General features: G+C 36.2%; 1 protein-coding gene across 3 annotated transcripts in view; it reads left to right on the forward strand.

Moving 5' to 3' along the window:
• Window positions 1–18607, forward strand: part of Usp15 (ubiquitin specific peptidase 15) — a 97756-nt gene that overhangs the window by 20385 nt on the left and 58764 nt on the right. For all 3 annotated transcript variants that reach the window (XM_060370997.1, XM_060370998.1, XM_060370999.1), the window contains 4 exons: window positions 4321–4451; window positions 9849–9975; window positions 13219–13364; window positions 17327–17388. In XM_060370997.1, the coding sequence (XP_060226980.1) occupies window positions 4321–4451; window positions 9849–9975; window positions 13219–13364; window positions 17327–17388 (466 nt within the window). The remainder of the gene's footprint in view (window positions 1–4320; window positions 4452–9848; window positions 9976–13218; window positions 13365–17326; window positions 17389–18607) is intronic.

Genomic DNA, 18607 nt, shown 5'->3' on the forward strand with positions numbered 1-18607 from the left:
CATGGTGGTGGAGTATCTGCATACATGCAGTCCTGGGCCTGATGCACAGATCCATAATGTGGTGCCACTGTGCGTGTATGGTCTAATTAAAAGTTAAGAGAATCACTCTCAAAACTTGCTGACAAGGATAGAGAGCAAGTAGATTTATAAAGTGAAACATCTACTAACTCCAGTTCCTAGTCTTACTACACTAGTTGTTTACTTAAGAGAAATTACACATAAGTTCCACATGAATGTTCACACAGTGGTATCTGAAATAGAAAAACTTGCCAGCAACCCAAATGCTGGTCAACATCTGATTAGATAAGCTATAAATAACAGTATATTCATGTAATGACGCCCTACTTAGCACTTAAAAAATGAATAAATTGATGATAAAGTATCTATTGATCTCAGCAGTGTAAGTGAAGCCAAATAAAAAGTGCCATGTTATGTACATTTATAAAAAAAAATGTAGATTTTTTTTAAAGTAACAAAAGACAGGTAATATTTTCATAAAATTCTAGGAAATACAAATTAGTGGATTGTAAGTATAGATAATGATTACTATAGCAATAGAACCTCGACAGGAAGAGAGAAGAGATTACAGAGAGCCACAGGGAACTTTTGGGGTGATAGATGAATTATCATTTTGCCAGTAGTGGTCATTTCACATTTGCATAGATAGGACAGCTTATCTTTGCTTTGCCTACATACTATATGGCATGGCATATGGCTTTCTTCGCCCATCACCATCTTAACATCCTGGAAGCACTGTGCCTCTCCACCCCTCACTGCACTGCAAAAAAAAAAAAAAAAAGACAACAGGAGCTGGGGAGAAAGTGCCAGGACTGAAGATTTGGAGAAATGAAAGGAAGAGCAAGGTAGTCTTTGAAAATGGTCCTAGCTGCTGGAACAGATAAATACTATGTTACATTTGTATTGCACAAGGAGGATCGCACTCTAGGAAATTATCTGACTTACACAATAAGAAAGAACCTAGAAGTGGGATATTCTAGTTACACTACAACCTATCCTTGAGAACAGAATTAATTTGCACATTCAGACCAGAGTTGCTCTTTTGACTGTTGAGCCATTTTTGAAAGGCCTGAGTGGCTCATGAATGTCATTTAGCCCATGCTTGACAAGTATAAGGACAGCATATAGAACTATGGAGAGCAAAAGGCAAGTTTATCATACAAGGTACAAGCAGGATTATTTTCATAAGCATATACAAGCCAGACTTAGAATTGGTAATTACAGTGTGTTATATCCTGTAAATGGATGTGGTTCTAGCTGTTAGCCCATTACAGCTGCTGGAATCTCTGCAAGTGTACTAGCCTAACAGATTTTCTCTTCTGTTTAAAAATTACCAATTTGTGTAATTTAAGTATTTGTTTATTGTTCAGTACTTACTTATCATTAGATACAGAAGTGATAAATTAAAAACAGATCCCTTCTCTTTAATTTGAAGGTGTTCTCTGCAAACACACAAAAGGTAAAGTGGTTATTTTCTTCTGTCCACTAAGTATAATAGTATTATGTGAATTCTGTCACATAATCAGACTACTTACTTAAACTTAGTTATTGTAGAAAATAACTTTTAAGTCTTGGTTTTAATTTTTCCCCAAGTTTTCTTTAGTCTAGATTGTACTGTCTGACCCAGCACATGAAATTAGTGTGACTATATTCATATTTGAATTCATTCTCTGCAAATTTCTATATATGGAACCTTGAGAACTTAGCAACTTGGTCTATTTACTAATGAAAATAGATCTACCTGCTTCATATTACTCTAAAAATAATAATAATAAACCTAGAATAAAACAGCAAGGATTTTATCACTCACTCCTTTCACACTCACTCTTTTCTTCCTTGTAGCGCAGGATGTCCTTTGGACAGAATACACTATATAGCTAATGACCTTGTTTCCACCTTCCAATTGCTGGGGTTAAAGGTTTGGAGCACCACCATACCCAGCTAATAACATTGTTTTCTAAAAAAAAAATAAATAAATAAATAAATTTTGAATGATTACCCTAGGCAATTTACTCAGCGTCTCTGAATCTATTCTTAGAATAAAGATACCCATCATGCAGGGCTCTTTGGAGAATTCACTACAGTTTGTCTACCATAGTTATCTGCTCTGTGATGTCTTATAGTACATATTGCTTACTTAGCATTATGTAATTTTCTTTCATCCTCAGAGTTTCAGACAAAGCATTCTAAATTGTATTTGCTGATAATTTAAAATTTACAACCACAGTTAGAGAATATGTGTTTAGAGTTAATACTCAAGGCTGGTGAGATAGTTTAAATGGTAAAGGCACTTGTCACCAGGACTGAGGACATGAGTTCAACCACTGAGACCCATGTGGTAGAAAGAGAGAACTGACTCCTACAAGCAGTCTTCTGACCTCCCTTCACATGTGCCATGATACATGTGTGTGTACCATACATACATAACATACAGTAATTTTAACTAGTGTTCGTTTTACTTCTACTATTGATGATCACATACAGTTCAGACTTTTCCAACTTTTGTTTCTGTGTAAAATATAGCTTTCTCAGGGTTCAGAAATCCGCAGATGAATTCTAAAAGAATAATATTCTGATACTCTCTTGAGCTTTTTTTCTGCAGGAGTAGTATATCCTTATCATAGAAATGCCACAGAAAACAGCATTCCTTCCTTTGATGAGTAAAATCAACTCAGGTCAACAAAATTCCCTTTAGGGCAGTTATAACTCAGTGAGCTCATTCTCTTTCAGTACTTGGAAACTCAAATGACCAATAAGTGAGTCCCAGAATGGGACAGTGCCATATTCCTAGATCTCTGCCCTGAGTTATACGGAAGTTCTAGGTTTAGCTTAAACATTTGAAGGCATCTTAGAGTTATAGTTGCTTCTGTACAACTACCAGTGTTTCAGATTTGGGAATGAGTCTAGATCATGGATCTTCTGGAATAATGTAGATACTTTACAAAAAACTTAAAAATCTTTGTTCATGGTTTCCAAGCTTATGTCTTTTGGGGTCATTGTAATATGTTGATTTAATACCATAACAGGCTGATGTTTGACACCAGGTTGTAGCACGCCTGTGTAGCAGAAAGCCAGTTGTAGCAGTCTCTTTTAAAACCCTACTTTATTTGGGGTGTTTAGCCCTCTACCTCCTTTCCACCAACCCCCCAACCTTAGGTAAGAGAGAGAAGGTTAGTGGGGAGAGGGGGCCAGACACCTTTCCTTCTCTTGGCTAGTTAAGGCAAAGGGTGCTTTTATTTATTTATTTATTTATTTTACTATTAGTTACAGTTTGTTAACTCTGTATCCCAGCTGTATCCCACTCCCTCTTTCCCTCCCAACCTCCTCCCCTTACATCTGATACTATTTTATCAGGTGTCTTCAGGACTGGCTGCAAAGTCCTCCTCTATGGCCTAACAAGGCTGCTCCTCCCTGGGGGGGAGGGGTCAAAGAGCCCGCCATAGAGTTCATGTCAGAAACAGCCCCTGTTCCGAAGGGGTTCTTTTAGGGCTCTATGCCAGTCTCTGTCAACCACAGATGTAGCCAACAGGCTCCTCTATACCGCTTTGCCCTGAAGTGTTTCTCTCCCTCTGTCTGCTCCAAACTGCTCCGTGCCACACACCAATACCAAACACCTCATCAGAATGCCCCACAATCTCTTACTCAGCCTCATATATCTACTCTCAGAGTCCTAGACCATGCCCCTCTCCTTGTGGCACATGGGAGGCTGTTACCAGCTGGCAAAGATCACACCCTGCATGTGACAATTAACAGGTGTGGACAAACTATAACCCAACTAAAATCCCACACTTGCAATTAAAACAAAAGCATATTTTCATAACATACAAAGAAACCAAAACTTCCATTATGTTCCTGGACTAACTCTTGGAGAGTAAGGCAAATTCTAGACTAGCCTGGGCCCCATCTTAAGACCCTGCCTCATTAAAGAAAAAGTGAATTGATCAACTCATGAATTTGCTATACTTACTAACTGATGCTGGAATGGCCCCTATTGAATCACTGATGCTCAATATTTGAAGAACCTCTTGTGCTGTTATCTTAGCTAATATTAATATATTTGCATTTTAGGAACCTAAGAAGAACCTTGAAAGGTTTTTCAGGCAGTGGTTTATTTTGAAATATATAGATTTGAACCTTCTTGGAGTTTTGTTTTTTTTTGTTTTTTTTTTTTCCCAGAATTCATTATTGTAAACAATTCAGCTCATCTTTGTGAGTTTGAGTAGTTTGTGGTATGTAGCCATGTATCCAGAGATGTGTACTAGGGTTTCCTGTTCTGTACTGAGTTTACTTTTCCCTTTGTAGATGGTGATGCCCGGTCCCTTAAGGAGCATCTTATTGATGAGCTGGATTACATACTGTTGCCAACTGAAGGCTGGAATAAACTTGTCAGCTGGTACACGCTGATGGAAGGGCAAGAACCAATAGCAAGAAAGGTATGTTTGAGAGTTAACTGAGTCTAAATATATTTTTGTTGAATAATTCAGTTAGTAATTTTGTTGAGTAATTCACATTGGTAATTCAATGAAGTCTGAAGCTTTCCTAACTTACATTGGGAGAAAAGTTAGGAAAACAATGCTGTGCACTGGATGCTAATAATAGCTTTTAACACGTAGTCTACATTCTCACCATTCTAAGGACAATAACAATGCATATGAATTACTGGTTAACACAGAATTAATATCATTTTTATTTTACAATTGAGTAAATAAAGACAAAGGGGGCCAGTTTTCTTTTTTTTCTTAGCAATTTAAAAAATAGACTAAGAGACAGCTTTTGGAATGTAAAATGTTTTTTTAAATGAAAATGGAATTTTTCAGTCTTTTTAGAATTTTTTTAATTATAGTCTAGAAATATTAAAATAATATTTTTTGGAACTAAAAATGGGTATTACTCTAGTAAAATATCAAATTTCAAGCTAAATAAACTGACCTCATGTCTATTTAATAATTTATTCTGATTTGTATAATGTGAATATATTTGTTTTGTCATTTTTGGAGACAAGTGTTCTGACTTGTTGAAGTATAGGCTATTACCTGTGAAATGGCACTGGAAGAAAAACTGCATTTTTTTAAAACACAGTTCTTTAAAAATTTTTGGGCAATTTCATGTATATGTATATATATATATATGTATATGTATATATGTGTGTAATGTGAATATATTTACCCTGTTGCCCTCTCCTGTCCCTCAAAACTCATTTCTTAAATGAAAATGTGCTGTATGCATATTACTTTTTGTTCCTTAAACCTGGAACATATTATATGTTACAAGTTTTAGTATGGTACTAGATCCACCAACAAATTCATTGCCTTTAAAATTCTTTTTAAAATCTTTTTAAAAGATGAACTGAAGTTTGGTTTTTGAAAAATAAGGAAATTAAAGAGCAAAGAAAAAAATCATCAAAAGTGCACACAGTTATAAAGAAAAGTTTGAAAAGTCTGTCAGGGCAAATATTTGTTCAAATAAGGTGAATTTTTATTTTTGAAAAGTGCAGATTTTTCAACATGTAAAGCAGTTTTCAGACTTTAATGTATATCAGGTTGTCTGGAGTCCTTGGTAGAGAAGCATCATCCCTCCAGATTAAATCAGTAGGCCAAGAAAGTGCATTATCCTCCACCCTGACTTACTGATAAATAGAGAAGTTGCTTCAAGAAGTAAACACAACTACTGTTAGAGTCTGATGTCTAGCTGTGAATTTTATCCATCTGGTTACAATGAGGATTCTGTGATGTATAAACAAAGTCATCCTATTCTGGGGACTTGGTCTTTGAACTACTTTAACTTCATGTCGGGCACTCAGCCTGAAAAACAGACTGACCAGGAAACGGGGAAATACGAGATACAGTGAGGCCAAGCTAGAAAAGTGACATTAGAGAGGGGGCATAAGGAATACAGTTAATGGTGATACTACAAAACTGATGAACAAGATCCCAACGCAATAATGTACACATTTGAGTATATGGTAAACAGCTGAAAAGTGAATTTTTAACCCAGTCGATGTTAGGAGAAAATATGCAATGTAGAATTTATTCCGAAGAACAGGTGTCTTTAAAAGCACGGTTGTACCTGATGCAGTGACAAAGTTTAGCATACATACACATCATCGAAATCTCAGGAGAGAGGGGTGGAGCCTCTAGAACTGTGACGGAAGAGGGAATAGCTGAGGAAGACGCCAAATTAGAGTCAGCAAACACTGATTCTTAGACTGAAAAAATAGGAACACATACCAAAGTGTGCTAGACAAAAAGAAACATTGTCCTCAAAAAAGCATAATTCAAAGAAATAGTTTCCCAACAGGAACAATAGAAGACAAGAAACTGTACTATATTCAATATGCTGTAAGAAAATAACTGCCAGCCCAGAATTCTGTGACCCAGGGAAGGAGTCCTTCAAAAAGAGATTTAAAAGAGCTTCAATTCTTTATCCTCCTGATTTTATCCTTTATCCTCCTATTTTCCTGATGCTAATTCCCTAGTTTTGGGATTGCTGGTATGTTCTCCTGCACCTAGTGTGGTATATTTTAAGATTAGGTTATAGAAGATCCTGCAGGTTGTATCTCAGGTGTGATTTTTCTCCCCCCCCCCCCACCCCTCTCCTAATTCTGACATGCAAGTACTCTAGGAAGAGGCCCACCTGGCCAGCAAGGTGGATTATCAGTTCTAAGCGAATCTTCAGACAACAGAAGCCATAGCCCAAGGCGTAACAGAAACTTCCTAAGAAGTGTCACCCCAGATCAGCGTAGCTCAACTCTCACAGACTTTTACCCTCAGAAATGATGGGAGGTGTTTGTTGTTTGTGAAGTCCAAGATAATTCATTATGCACTGCTAGGTTGTTCATGCTAGCTTAGGTGCCTGGATGCTGTGATGTTAACATAGCAAGAACTGTGTGGCTGTGGCTACACAGTGAGCAGAAGGTATAAAACATTAGCAAAGGGCCTAAAGTGCTTTGAGCAAACTGAGGGGAATTTGGGGGGTTTGAAGAGGGTACCTGTGAAGACTTAAAAAAAAGTCTTCCAGAAAAATTAAATAATACACATCATGAATGTAGTGGTTTGCCATAATGCCCAGTAACTACTTGTATTGCCTACAGTCCATGTATATAGATAACAAGCTAAAGATGAAATCCTTAAATGCAACAGAGCAATAATTTACCATGTTTGACGATTATATTTCTTCCAGAATCCAAATGACAGTAAAAACTAAGCAATATTTCTGAAAACAAGGTCTTAATAATGTTAGAGCAAAAGCATGGACTGTAACATCACTATGGAAAAGTCAGAGATGTGTCTCCCAGAAATATTTTGGCAAGACATTAGGAATTAAGGATATCATCCTCTTAATAATAATCACTGATGAATTGATAAAAATTCTGGGTAATCAAACTTTCAAAATAACAAATGAAAGAAATTATCCAGAGTATTTCCTGTTCTTGGCATATTTAAGCTAGAAATTAGTAATGAAGGTAATAAAAAAGGACAGTTGGTCATCCCCAGCTGTACACAACAGTGTATTTGAGCAAATACTTAAGAACCAGAGAAGACATAAAAACCAAAATTTTAACTAAATGATAATAAAAATGTAATTTAAAAAAATTGTTAAAAAGCCAGACATAGTTTCTGCTGACATATGCCAGTGATCTCAATGTTAAATATTTGGGAGGAGGAGGTGAGCTAGCTTTGGCTACTTAGTGAAATTTTTTTCTATTTTTACAAAGGAAAAGAAAAAGCACAGGCCCTCTGTGGTAGGCTCCTGTCCTGTTCCCTCTTTTCTCCCTGTTCCTATGTCCATTCCGTTTGCCTTTCTGAATGAGGATTGATCATTCAGAATCAAGGTCCTCCTTCTTGCTTAGCTTCTTTAGGTGTTCAGATTTTAATATGTTTATCCTATATTATATGTGTAATATCCACTTATGAGTGAGTATATGCCCTGTATGTCTTTCTGCTTCTGGGATACCTCTCTCAGGATATTTTTTACTTCCCACCATTCGCCTGCAAATTTCATGATTTTGTTCTTTTTGATTGCTGCATAGTATTCCATGTGTAAATATACCATAATTTTATCCATTCCTCTGTTGAGGGACATCTCAGTTGTTTCCAGATTCTGGCTATTATGAATAAAGCTGCTAGGAACATGGTTGAGCAAATGCCCTTGTTGTGTACTTGGGTATATTTTGGATATATGCCTAGGAATGGTATAGCTGGATCTTCAGGTAACACTATTCGTAATTTTCTGAGAAAATGCCAGATTGATTTCCAAAGTGGTTGTACATGTTTACATTACCACCAGCAGTGGAGGAGGGTTCCCCTTTCTCCACATCTTATCCAACATGTGTTGTCACTTGAGTTTTTGATCTTAGCTATTCAGGGTCATTTTGATTTGTGGGGTATCAAACCAGATGCTGAGGCTCATTGCCAAACTTTGGGCAGAGTGCAGGGAATCTTATAAAAGAAGGGGGAGATAGAAAGACCTGGAGGGGACAGGAGCTCCAGAAGGAGAGCAATAGAGCTGAAAAATCTGGGCTCAGGGGTCTTTTCAGATTGATGCTCCAACCAAGGACCATGCAGGGAGATAACCTAGAACCCCTGCACAAAAGTAGCCCATGGCAGTTCAGTGTCCAAGTGGGTTCCATAGTAATGGGAGGGGGATCACCTCCCCCTGAGGGGGGAACAACCTTACCAGGCCACAGAGGAAAACAGTGCAGCCAGTCCTAATGAGACCTGATAGGCTAGGGTAAGAGGAAAGGGGAGGAGGACCTCCCTTATCAGTGGGCTGGGGTAAGGACATGTGAGGAGAAGAGAAAGGGTGGGATTAGGAGGGGACAAGAGAGAGGGGGCTAAATAAGTTGAATAAATTGTAATAAATAAATAAAACAAACAAGTGAAAAAAGAAAAGAGTTGGTAAAGTCATTGGGGAAGACATTTACAATGAGACACATAGTCTGTCAAACTGTTTTAAAGATTTGTAACAGACATAATTAAGAGAACCTATCCAAAAAGTTAAATTCATATTGGAAACTTGATTAAATTCATACAGGGTACTTCAGATAAAACTATTTTAAAACCCTGAGTTGAAAATTTTTTCCTAAAAGTGACAGAGAAGTTTGTAATTCTCATACTGAGTTTGATATGAGCCTGCTAGATATGTAAGTCATCGGAGCCTCCCTTTGCCATATCTGTCTCTGGATCACGTATCAGGCCACTGACTATTTTCAGAAACAGTGTTCATCACTGAAATCCTACAGTTAACCTTTAGAAGAGCAAAAGGAAATATACTTATTTAAAAGGTGAACTAATATATAAATATTTTCCATTTTATACATTATTATTTGCATGTTTGACTACTTTTTTATGTCCTTGTGTGTTATGTGTACTAACTAAGTACATGTTTAAAGGTCAAAGTCATTTTAGTATGAAATAAGTATGTCTATTACAGGGCCAGAGCTGTCATTTTAGAAGACATGTTTTGACATAAATGGTAATAACAGTAGACACAGTTACATAAAGCTTTGTAAGTTTTCTTTCTCAGAGCATTGTTAGAAAGTAGGTATCTGTATCTTTAGTCAGAGTTGTGCATGAAAATTGAATAGAGAAAATTTGTGGACAATCATTTTGATTAAACTTGAGTAAATTTATTGTTTATGGAATACCACAATAGTAACAGACTAGTAAAATGCTTTTCTAAACTGTTAATGTTTGAAATTATGATTATAGTAGGTAATTATGTCATTAGATATTTGTAGTTTTTTCTGATGCCTTTTTTCTGATACATATTATGAAAATGAAATACATTGATACAATTCATATTGATTTCTTTTTCTTTTTTTTTTTAAGGTGGTAGAACAGGGTATGTTTGTAAAGCACTGCAAAGTAGAAGTATATCTCACAGAGTTGAAGCTCTGTGAGAATGGAAACATGAACAATGTTGTCACCCGGAGATTTAGCAAAGCTGACACAATAGGTAATGAAAGATTCTGTCTCAAATCACTGTTTTTCGACATTTGGTTGTGACTCTTGGTTGTGGTCTACTTTGGCGATTGCCTTGTTAGTGCACGTTTATAAGCATTGTGGAATCCCAGCTTCCATGCATGTCTTAGCTAATACAGGACCAGCTTGTCGCACTGTGTTTATTACATGAGTGTAATGTCTGTGCCATTTTTAATTTAAGAAAATTAAATAAATTTTAAAATTAGCTTTTGAAAAAATGGCATGCCATGTTTCTAACAACAAAATATAAATTTAACTAGAACTTTAAATGAACCGTGTTTAAATAAAACTTGGACAAGTATAGAGGAAAAAAATTAAAAATCAGTTGCTGTTTCCTTCATTACAGGTGAATAACTGAGGCAGTAGGCTTGGTGTTACTGTAGCATGCTGAGGGGTTTTTTAGTGAATAAGCTTGAAAAACAGTCTCAGCTATTAATGGACTTAATTCTTTATAGCTTTGCATAAACATTGATAGTGAATTTAATACACTAAATTTTTTAATTAGCACATTGATTTTATACACTAATAAGGTTAAATATGAAATGTTCATACATGTATATGATATAGTTAGATTATATTCACCCCTATTAGCCTGTCTTCTCCTGATACCTTTATAATGCACAATATTAACAATTGTGAACACATTTATCTTCAAATAAGTATTTATTTAAGAGAGAGTAGTGATCTTGTTGGAAAATACAGGTGAATAATAATAAAAGATGAGGTGCAGAACTGAGCATGTCAGAGAGATGAGCAAATTGTGAGGTCTGCGCTGTCATTCTTTATTTCACTTTTTAAACTAAATGAGGGGTCATAACTGAACTATAAACATCATGGTTATAAGGATAAATATTTAGAAGTCAGCTGAACCAGTTTAGCAAAATAGTAATAGTAAATCATCGTGTAGGGTGTGTGACATCTCTAGACACAGCTTCTTGGCCGGGTTTACAGTACCAAGCATGAGTTTTCTGTATTGAAAAGGCCTTAATCAAATTGGACAGCTATTGGTTACTTAGCTATTGGTAAGAAGTTCAAGGGCATATCCCCGGCTGGATAAGGCTGTTGGAAACTCTCCCCCCCCCCGCCCCCCAGCACTCCACAGAGTACCTTTTGACTCTAAAAAGCCAGCTACAGATCAATAGCCAATTGAATCTAAATGCACTATATTGTAATCATAAAATCTCTAGCAATTTATAAATTTTCATTTTAACAGAAATGTTCTAGGAAATCTGAGTCCGTCAGAAATCTTTTATTAGATAATTATTTTGCTTACAAACTCAAGAAATCGGCAACTGTTCTTAATTTCTGCATTAAAAACAACCATTAGGAAGTTTTTACCTGAAGTACTAAATAAAAATTTATGGAGGATAAATGTAATTATTTCAGAAAGTTTGATCTGACACAGATTTAACCCAAGTACTTTAAATATTCTATTACTTTTTAAGAGTCTATACCCTTAAAAAGAAAAGACATTCATTGTATGTCTTAATATTGTAAATGAACTTAATTTATTCTACTAAATGGGTGTTTTTCAAACTGTTTGGAATTAGGGTAATAAACAAAAGATGGATATATATTTATTTATCCTTGTGGTCTTTAAAAAACCTTGATTGAAACCAGAGGTTTGCGTGATGGCTCAGTGGTTAAGAACAATGGCTGCTCTTCCAGAGGTCCTGTGTTTAATTCCCAATAACCACATGGTGGCTTGCAATCATCTGTAATGGGATCTGATGTCCTCTTCTGTCATGTAGGCATACATGCAAATAGGGCACTCATATATAAATAATTTTTTTTTACAAAGTTTTAAAGTACTAATGAATTGTCTATCCAGAATTAGGAAATTAAACACCCACGTTTGTGTTGTTGCTAAGTTGATAACTCTGCTCTCGGCCCGTACTGCCCACATGATGTACAGTAAAATGACAGCAGTAGACAACTTAAAATAGTTTGGCACATTATGGCTGAATACTTGCCTCTGATGGTTTATTCTCTAAGTTGCTGTATTTGGGATTGAGTGTGTTCCAGTAAGAGCTAAAATTCAGCTTTATGTTTAAGGCTAACACCAAGAACATAATGCTGTTCAAAGTCTTTCTAAAAATGCTGTCTTTAAAAACTAATAAAAGTGGTTGACATTCTTACCTAAATATTCTTAAAGAAATATTTTTCTCATCACCGACTTTAATAATGCTAAACTTCCATTTTCTCACACCATCCGCAAAATGTACCATAGTACACTGCTAGAAACCACCACACCCTTGATCTGAGAATGTCTCCCTCCATGGTTAGCCTTTTCTTATTCAAAGTCTTATGGCGACTTGTCTAATTTCCTGGCTGAAAATATTCAATAATGTTCTACCCAACAGTTTCAGCCATCCTATAACTTCACATATGTCTGATGAGAATCTTAATTATATATAAGTTAAACTGTTTTCCCCTGTCCAGAAATCTTCTATGTTACGTTCTTCCCTATCTCAGAAATTAATTACCACCACTCATAGTTGCTCAGGTAAAAACCACAGCTGTATTGGGCTGTGATGTGGCTCAGCAGGTGAAGTTGGACTTCCAGCCACGGCTGACAGTCTTAAGTCCATCCCTGGAGTGCGCATGGTAGAAGGAGAGAACCAACTCGTCAGTTGTGTTCTGCCCGTGACCCCATGCATGTCTGCACTTCACGTACCTCACACAGATAAACACCACACGTTAGATAGTGCAACAGCTGTCCACCTAAACAGAAATCTTTAAAAAGAAATGTGATGTTTGGATGTGGTTTTAACATCCCTCACATAATCTCACAGCATAAAGCGTATTCTTCAATGTAAGATATTCTTAAGTTGATTGCATTATGAATACAGACTTTTTCCATTTTCTTTTCTGTGACATTCTTTGATTTTTAACTCTTACATAGTCTTAGAAACACATTGATTTTATACTGTGTTAAAACTTAGAAGTTCACCTGGTGGAACAAATTGCATTTCAGTATTCTATGATTTAAGTTTTACTTTTTGCAGTTTTAAATTCTTCAAATGATCATCTGTCAGTGTTAAAGTTATCATTTTCCACCTTAAAATGACATAGCTGGTCTTAAGACAAAGCTTTGTGTATTACTATTATTCCTTACATAGTTAGCTATTTAGTCTGGTGAGCGCTTAGCTCTTTGTAGCTACCATATGTGCTTTTAATGTATTGTATTTACATATCTTCCCTTCTTAAATCTCAGATACGATTGAGAAGGAGATAAGAAAAATCTTCAATATTCCAGACGAGAAGGAGGCCAGACTGTGGAACAAGTATATGAGTAACACGTTTGAGCCGCTGAATAAGCCGGACAGCACTATCCAGGATGCCGGCTTGTACCAAGGACAGGTAGTGCCTAGTCACAATTTGATTTCAAGATTTATTTTGTCTTAATGTGTATGCAGGTACCTGCATGTATGTTTGCTCCACATGCTCCACATATGTGCCTGGTGCCCATGAAGACCAGAAGATGGCATTGGATCCTTTGCAACTGGAACTGGAGTCATAGGTGGTTGTAAGCCTCCAATTGGGTGCTGGGAACTGAACCTCAGTCCTTTGCAAGAGCAGCAAGTGTTCGTAACTGCTGAGCCATCTCTCCAGCCCAACAGTGTTAATTTTAAATGCAGCTTTTGCATTAAAAACCGGTATTGTGTAGAGCCTGATGGGTTTTCCATCTAGCTACCTCTTTCTAACTCTTCTCTCTCATTGGTCAATAACTGCAATTTCTAATTTCCTTATTGAGCTTGGAAACACTCTGCTTCTTAAGAATGCTTTCAATGAAAACAGCTATGCTGTAAGATCAGCAGATTTCCTCTGAAGGATTAAATAGTGGCCATACCTAAGGTCTCTGCTGCAACTGTGACTCCTCCGTTGTAACAGTGGCCATATGCAGAAGTGGGTACAGTGCATTGTAGTGGAACTTTTTAACAGAGCTGTGGGCTAACAGAACCTTAGTTTACCCCTCCTTTTTAGGCCTGTCAGCTCCCAATTCATCTTCTCTTACGGTATAATTTAAAAAATTAAATATATTGAGAAATGAGGATGTTTATTTACAGTGAGGAACTGGTCCTACCTTGTAGTTACCTCTTTCTATTCCTTTCCCAGCCCTTATCTTTCATACTCAACATGCCCTGCTACCTCCAGTTTCTTACATAGTCGCACAGTCTTGCTTTACCAGAATATTCATTCTTAAATATAAATCTGGTTATTTGCCTCTCATAAACTTTTTCCGAGTCCTTACAGATTATGAAATCCAGGCCCCTAGGCAGCATGCCAGCCATGGTTAAGCCTCTTGTCTCCTTGTCCATCCTTAGACTCTGCTTGTCTTTCAGTTAGCATAGTATTCCCGCAGTGTGCTTTTGAATGCATTATTCATCTGCCTGGTGTACCATTCTTCCCATTTCCCTGCATCTATCCAGGAAAAAAAATATTTTAACCATGCAAATGTTCATATTACCTAGCTCATCCTATTACGTAGGCGCATCAGATCCCATTAGTTGTTCATATTACCTAGCTCATCCTATTACGTAGGCACATCAGATCCCATTAATTCATGCTTCAAATTTCAACTCAGATGTCACTTCTTCAGCTGTCCCTCTTTTTCTCTATCCATTCAACTTACTTTAGAGAATTTCTCCCCTAAGTTTTGTATCATTAGTATCTTAAAAATATACATGGTCTATAAGGTTCATGTTTTGATTAGAGTGTTTAATTACTAGATACACATTTGTCAAATTGAAGATTAGAGTTGGATGAGAAAATTAAGCTAATTTAATGAGATTAAATATTTGTGAGGACTTCTGTTCATTTGGGAGGACGTATGTTTCAAAGACTATCCATTAAAAACTTCAAATTAAAAAATGTTGCGTGTAATGTGTGTATGGAGACCAGAGGAGAATATCAGTGTCATCTTCTCTGCCTACACCTTATTTACCTCACAGTGTTTCTCACTGAACCCGAAGCTCATAGTTCTGACTTCCCAACATCCACTTTTCTCATTTTAACACCCCACCCCCAGTGCTGGGGTTATAGACAAATGCAGTCTTGCCAGCCTTTATGTGTATGCTGAGCATTTGAACTCAGAGCATGCAAGCACTCCTATTCACTGAGCCATCTCCCTAACCCAAATTAGGTTTTAAAGCAGAGGTTTTTGTTTGTTCTGTTTTTATTACGATAAATAAAATCACTATCCTGCCCACCTCACTCTTACTGTAAATTAAAGTACCCCAGTTAGAAAGTAAGATAGAATGGGACTGGAGAGGTGGCTCAGTGCTGAGGAGTGCACACTGCTCTTGGAGAAGGACCTGAGTCTGGTTCTCAGCACCCATGCTGGTGGCTCACAGCCATCTGTAGCTCCAGTTCCAGAGGATTCTGGGCCTCTTCTGTCTCTGCAGGTTCCAGGATTCGTGTGCACATACCAGGACATAGACACAAAAATGTACATTACTTAAAAATAAACAGGTAAAAGAGAGATACATCATTGAAGAGTTTACCTCCTCATATTGGTGAATTTTCCCAGTCTTCCTTTTATGTATGTATGCTTTAAATTTTGAATTTTTAAAAAATTTTAACAATAAGCAAAACTTTACTCACAAAAATGATACATTTTAAAAAAAGGAGTAAATTTTGTTATTTTTTTGAGGCATATTAATACTATCTGTGGCTGTAAAATACAGAATTTTAAGTAAAAATTCTATTAGATATTGAAATATTGGTAAACAACAATAAATGTATAACTGGGAGTTTTAATAGTTTTATACTTGATTTAACTCTTTCAAATGACAATACTATTTATGTATGTGGATATAGTTTATATGTGTCACTACAGTTGCAAGTTGTAGTTAAAGAAAATCTTCAGCTGTGAATCCCTCAATAAATTCTACTTAAAAATCTTTGATAGTGTATGCTTCCACATTGAGGTGATATTTAGAAAATTTAGACAATGGATAACTGGTAGCAAGGAAAAGAATATCAGAAATGAGGATGGCAGGTACTTGGTGCACTTAATTTTTCAGAGCTACACATCAGAAAGTGTTTCTGAATGTTTGAGATGCATTAGTTAAAGGAAGCTTTAGTATTTCATACATGTATGCGCTCTCAACAAATTCCCTGAGTTTTTTAGATGAGTATTTCAATATCACGTTTCATACTGAATGCTTTATTACATTATCTGTGACTAGGGTCAAAAGGCCAGTTTATAAATGGTCTGGAAGTACACAGTCTGCCAAAGAATTTTTCTGTGGTATATAGAGTAGTTTGCAGAATTGTAACTGTAAGGAAAAGTTAATGAAACTAAATATTTAGAATATATTCAGATTTGTAGTTAAGTATATTTCAGTTCATGTTGTCTTAATGTTGTAGTTTTATCATGAGATTTAGATTTTTTTATTAGTAATGTCACAGACTTATTTTGAATTGGGTTTTTCTTCCTTATGTAGACCCATCCTTAATAGAAACTAGAAGAAAGGCCTCTTTATTAATCTGGGACATAAAAGGAAGGAGTCAGGGATGTTTTGAAGTAGATTTGTCTTGGCATAGTGACTAAGATGATTATTGTCTACCGGACACATGATCCATCAGGGAACTTGAGTTCTCATAATTTTATTATGAGATCCTTAAAAATGTGACTATGCATTATGTACTAAAAGATTTCATAATGTAAGGCTGGTGAGATGGTTCAGTGGGTAAAGGCACTTGCTGCCAAGTCTGACTGTTTGAGGTCCATGCACAGTGTGGAGAGAGAGAAATGACTCCTGCAAACTGTCCTCTCATCTCCATATGTGCATCAAAGCACATGTATGCCTGTATATCATGGGTGCACATTGGCACCAATACATGCTACAAATAAATGCATAAATTAATAAAAATGCTTTAAGAAAGGTTTCAGAATTTATATGAACTGTAAATAAACACTAACTCCAAAGCCCTAGGCAAAGTATAAGTAATCTATAGTTTGGAATAATTTGTGCCATGGTTTCTCAATATTTGCATAATAATTAACCATGATTATAGCCACTGATAGAGCATCTATTAATTGCACAATCTATGTTACAAGTGTAAATATAATTCAAAAGCATACACTTGAAACTGAAACACCTTATATTCTATTATTTGGCTTATACTGTCTTAAAGTTACAGAACAAGTGATTATTTTCCCCCTTTCTTCACTGACAACACTGACTTATTTCAGACCATTTTGTTTGTTACATCCTTTAAAACTCAGCTACTTCAGTTCCTTATCCGCTTATCTCCTAAAGCTGTTCTGCCTTCATAGCTGTGCAAAAACACCCTTTGTTGTGTCATGTTTGCAGGTGTTAGTGATAGAACAAAAAAATGAAGATGGAACGTGGCCAAGGGGTCCCTCTACTCCTAAGTAAGTGCTCCTCCTTGTGGTTTATTGCATGTTGTTGAATCTGATTCAGATACTGCTGACATCCAAAGTTATAGCAAAACCTAGCCGACCTGCAAGAAAACATGCACGCTGAATCTTTATAACATGTTCTTGGAGAAGTTTTCTAAGTTTACACTTAGATTAATATGGTTAATCTTCAGAGTCAAATCATTTTTAGAATCAGGTACAGTGTAAATAAATGTTGGGTTGTCTAGTGTAGTCAGATCCTTAGCATTTTGTTTCATTTTCTTGAGTATTTTTCTGGTGTATACTTGTTTTTGAAATGCTTCTTTAGGAAAGACAGTCTGTCTTGCGAGTAGTATTTTTATTATACAAATGTTTTACAATTTAAGTGAGTGAATAGAGATGGTGTCTGGAGTATTAAGAGTGCTGTTAATGGTAAACAAAGGAAGCATTGAGAATCTTTTCAGAAGCATAAGATCTACACTGCTTTATCAAAACACTTAAACCTAGCCGCAGGTGTGGTGGTGCACGCCTTCAATCCCAGCACTCAGGAGGCAGAGGCGGGTGGATCTCTTGAGTTTGAGGCCAGCCTGCTCTACAAAATGAGTTCCAAGATAGCAAGGGCTACACAGAGAAATCCTATCTCGAAAAACAAACAAAACAACAAAAATACCAAACAAACAAAAAAAATCCACTAAACCTATTTGAATTTCACTGCATAAACTTCAAGTCTCCAAGAAGCAATACATGTATCTATAGTTGTAATATTTCTGTAGTCTAAAGACACCCTGTATATTCACAGGAGGTCCCTTCTGCAAATACTGTGCTAAGTGGGATGAATGAGGGCTGTAGATAGCTTCATATTTACTCACATTAGCTTGTTGCCAAATAAATTGGAGGAAAATGTAATTTTCTGTAACTCTGAGTTTCAAAAATCTTTATGATTTGTAATTAAATTAGTAATTTATTAGATGCTGACATAGCAAATATGTAAAAGTGAACAGCCTTGCTATTTGACTATGATTTTCTTCTAAGGGAAATGCACTTTCAGTAAGAGGTTCTATCTTTTTGATCTCCTGTGAAGTTTGTTGTTGTTGTTCAGATTTCTTGTAGGTTGGTTCCTAAATATATTAAAACTACTTAGAGGTGTGTGTTGCTCAATACCCTGCTTAGTGGGACGTAGCACAAGGGTAGAATTTAGAATAAAGTACTGTGACTTTATGTTGCTTGGTTTTGG

Source organism: Meriones unguiculatus, chromosome 17, assembly GCF_030254825.1.
Source record: "Meriones unguiculatus strain TT.TT164.6M chromosome 17, Bangor_MerUng_6.1, whole genome shotgun sequence".
Taxonomy (NCBI): Eukaryota; Metazoa; Chordata; class Mammalia; order Rodentia; family Muridae; genus Meriones; species Meriones unguiculatus.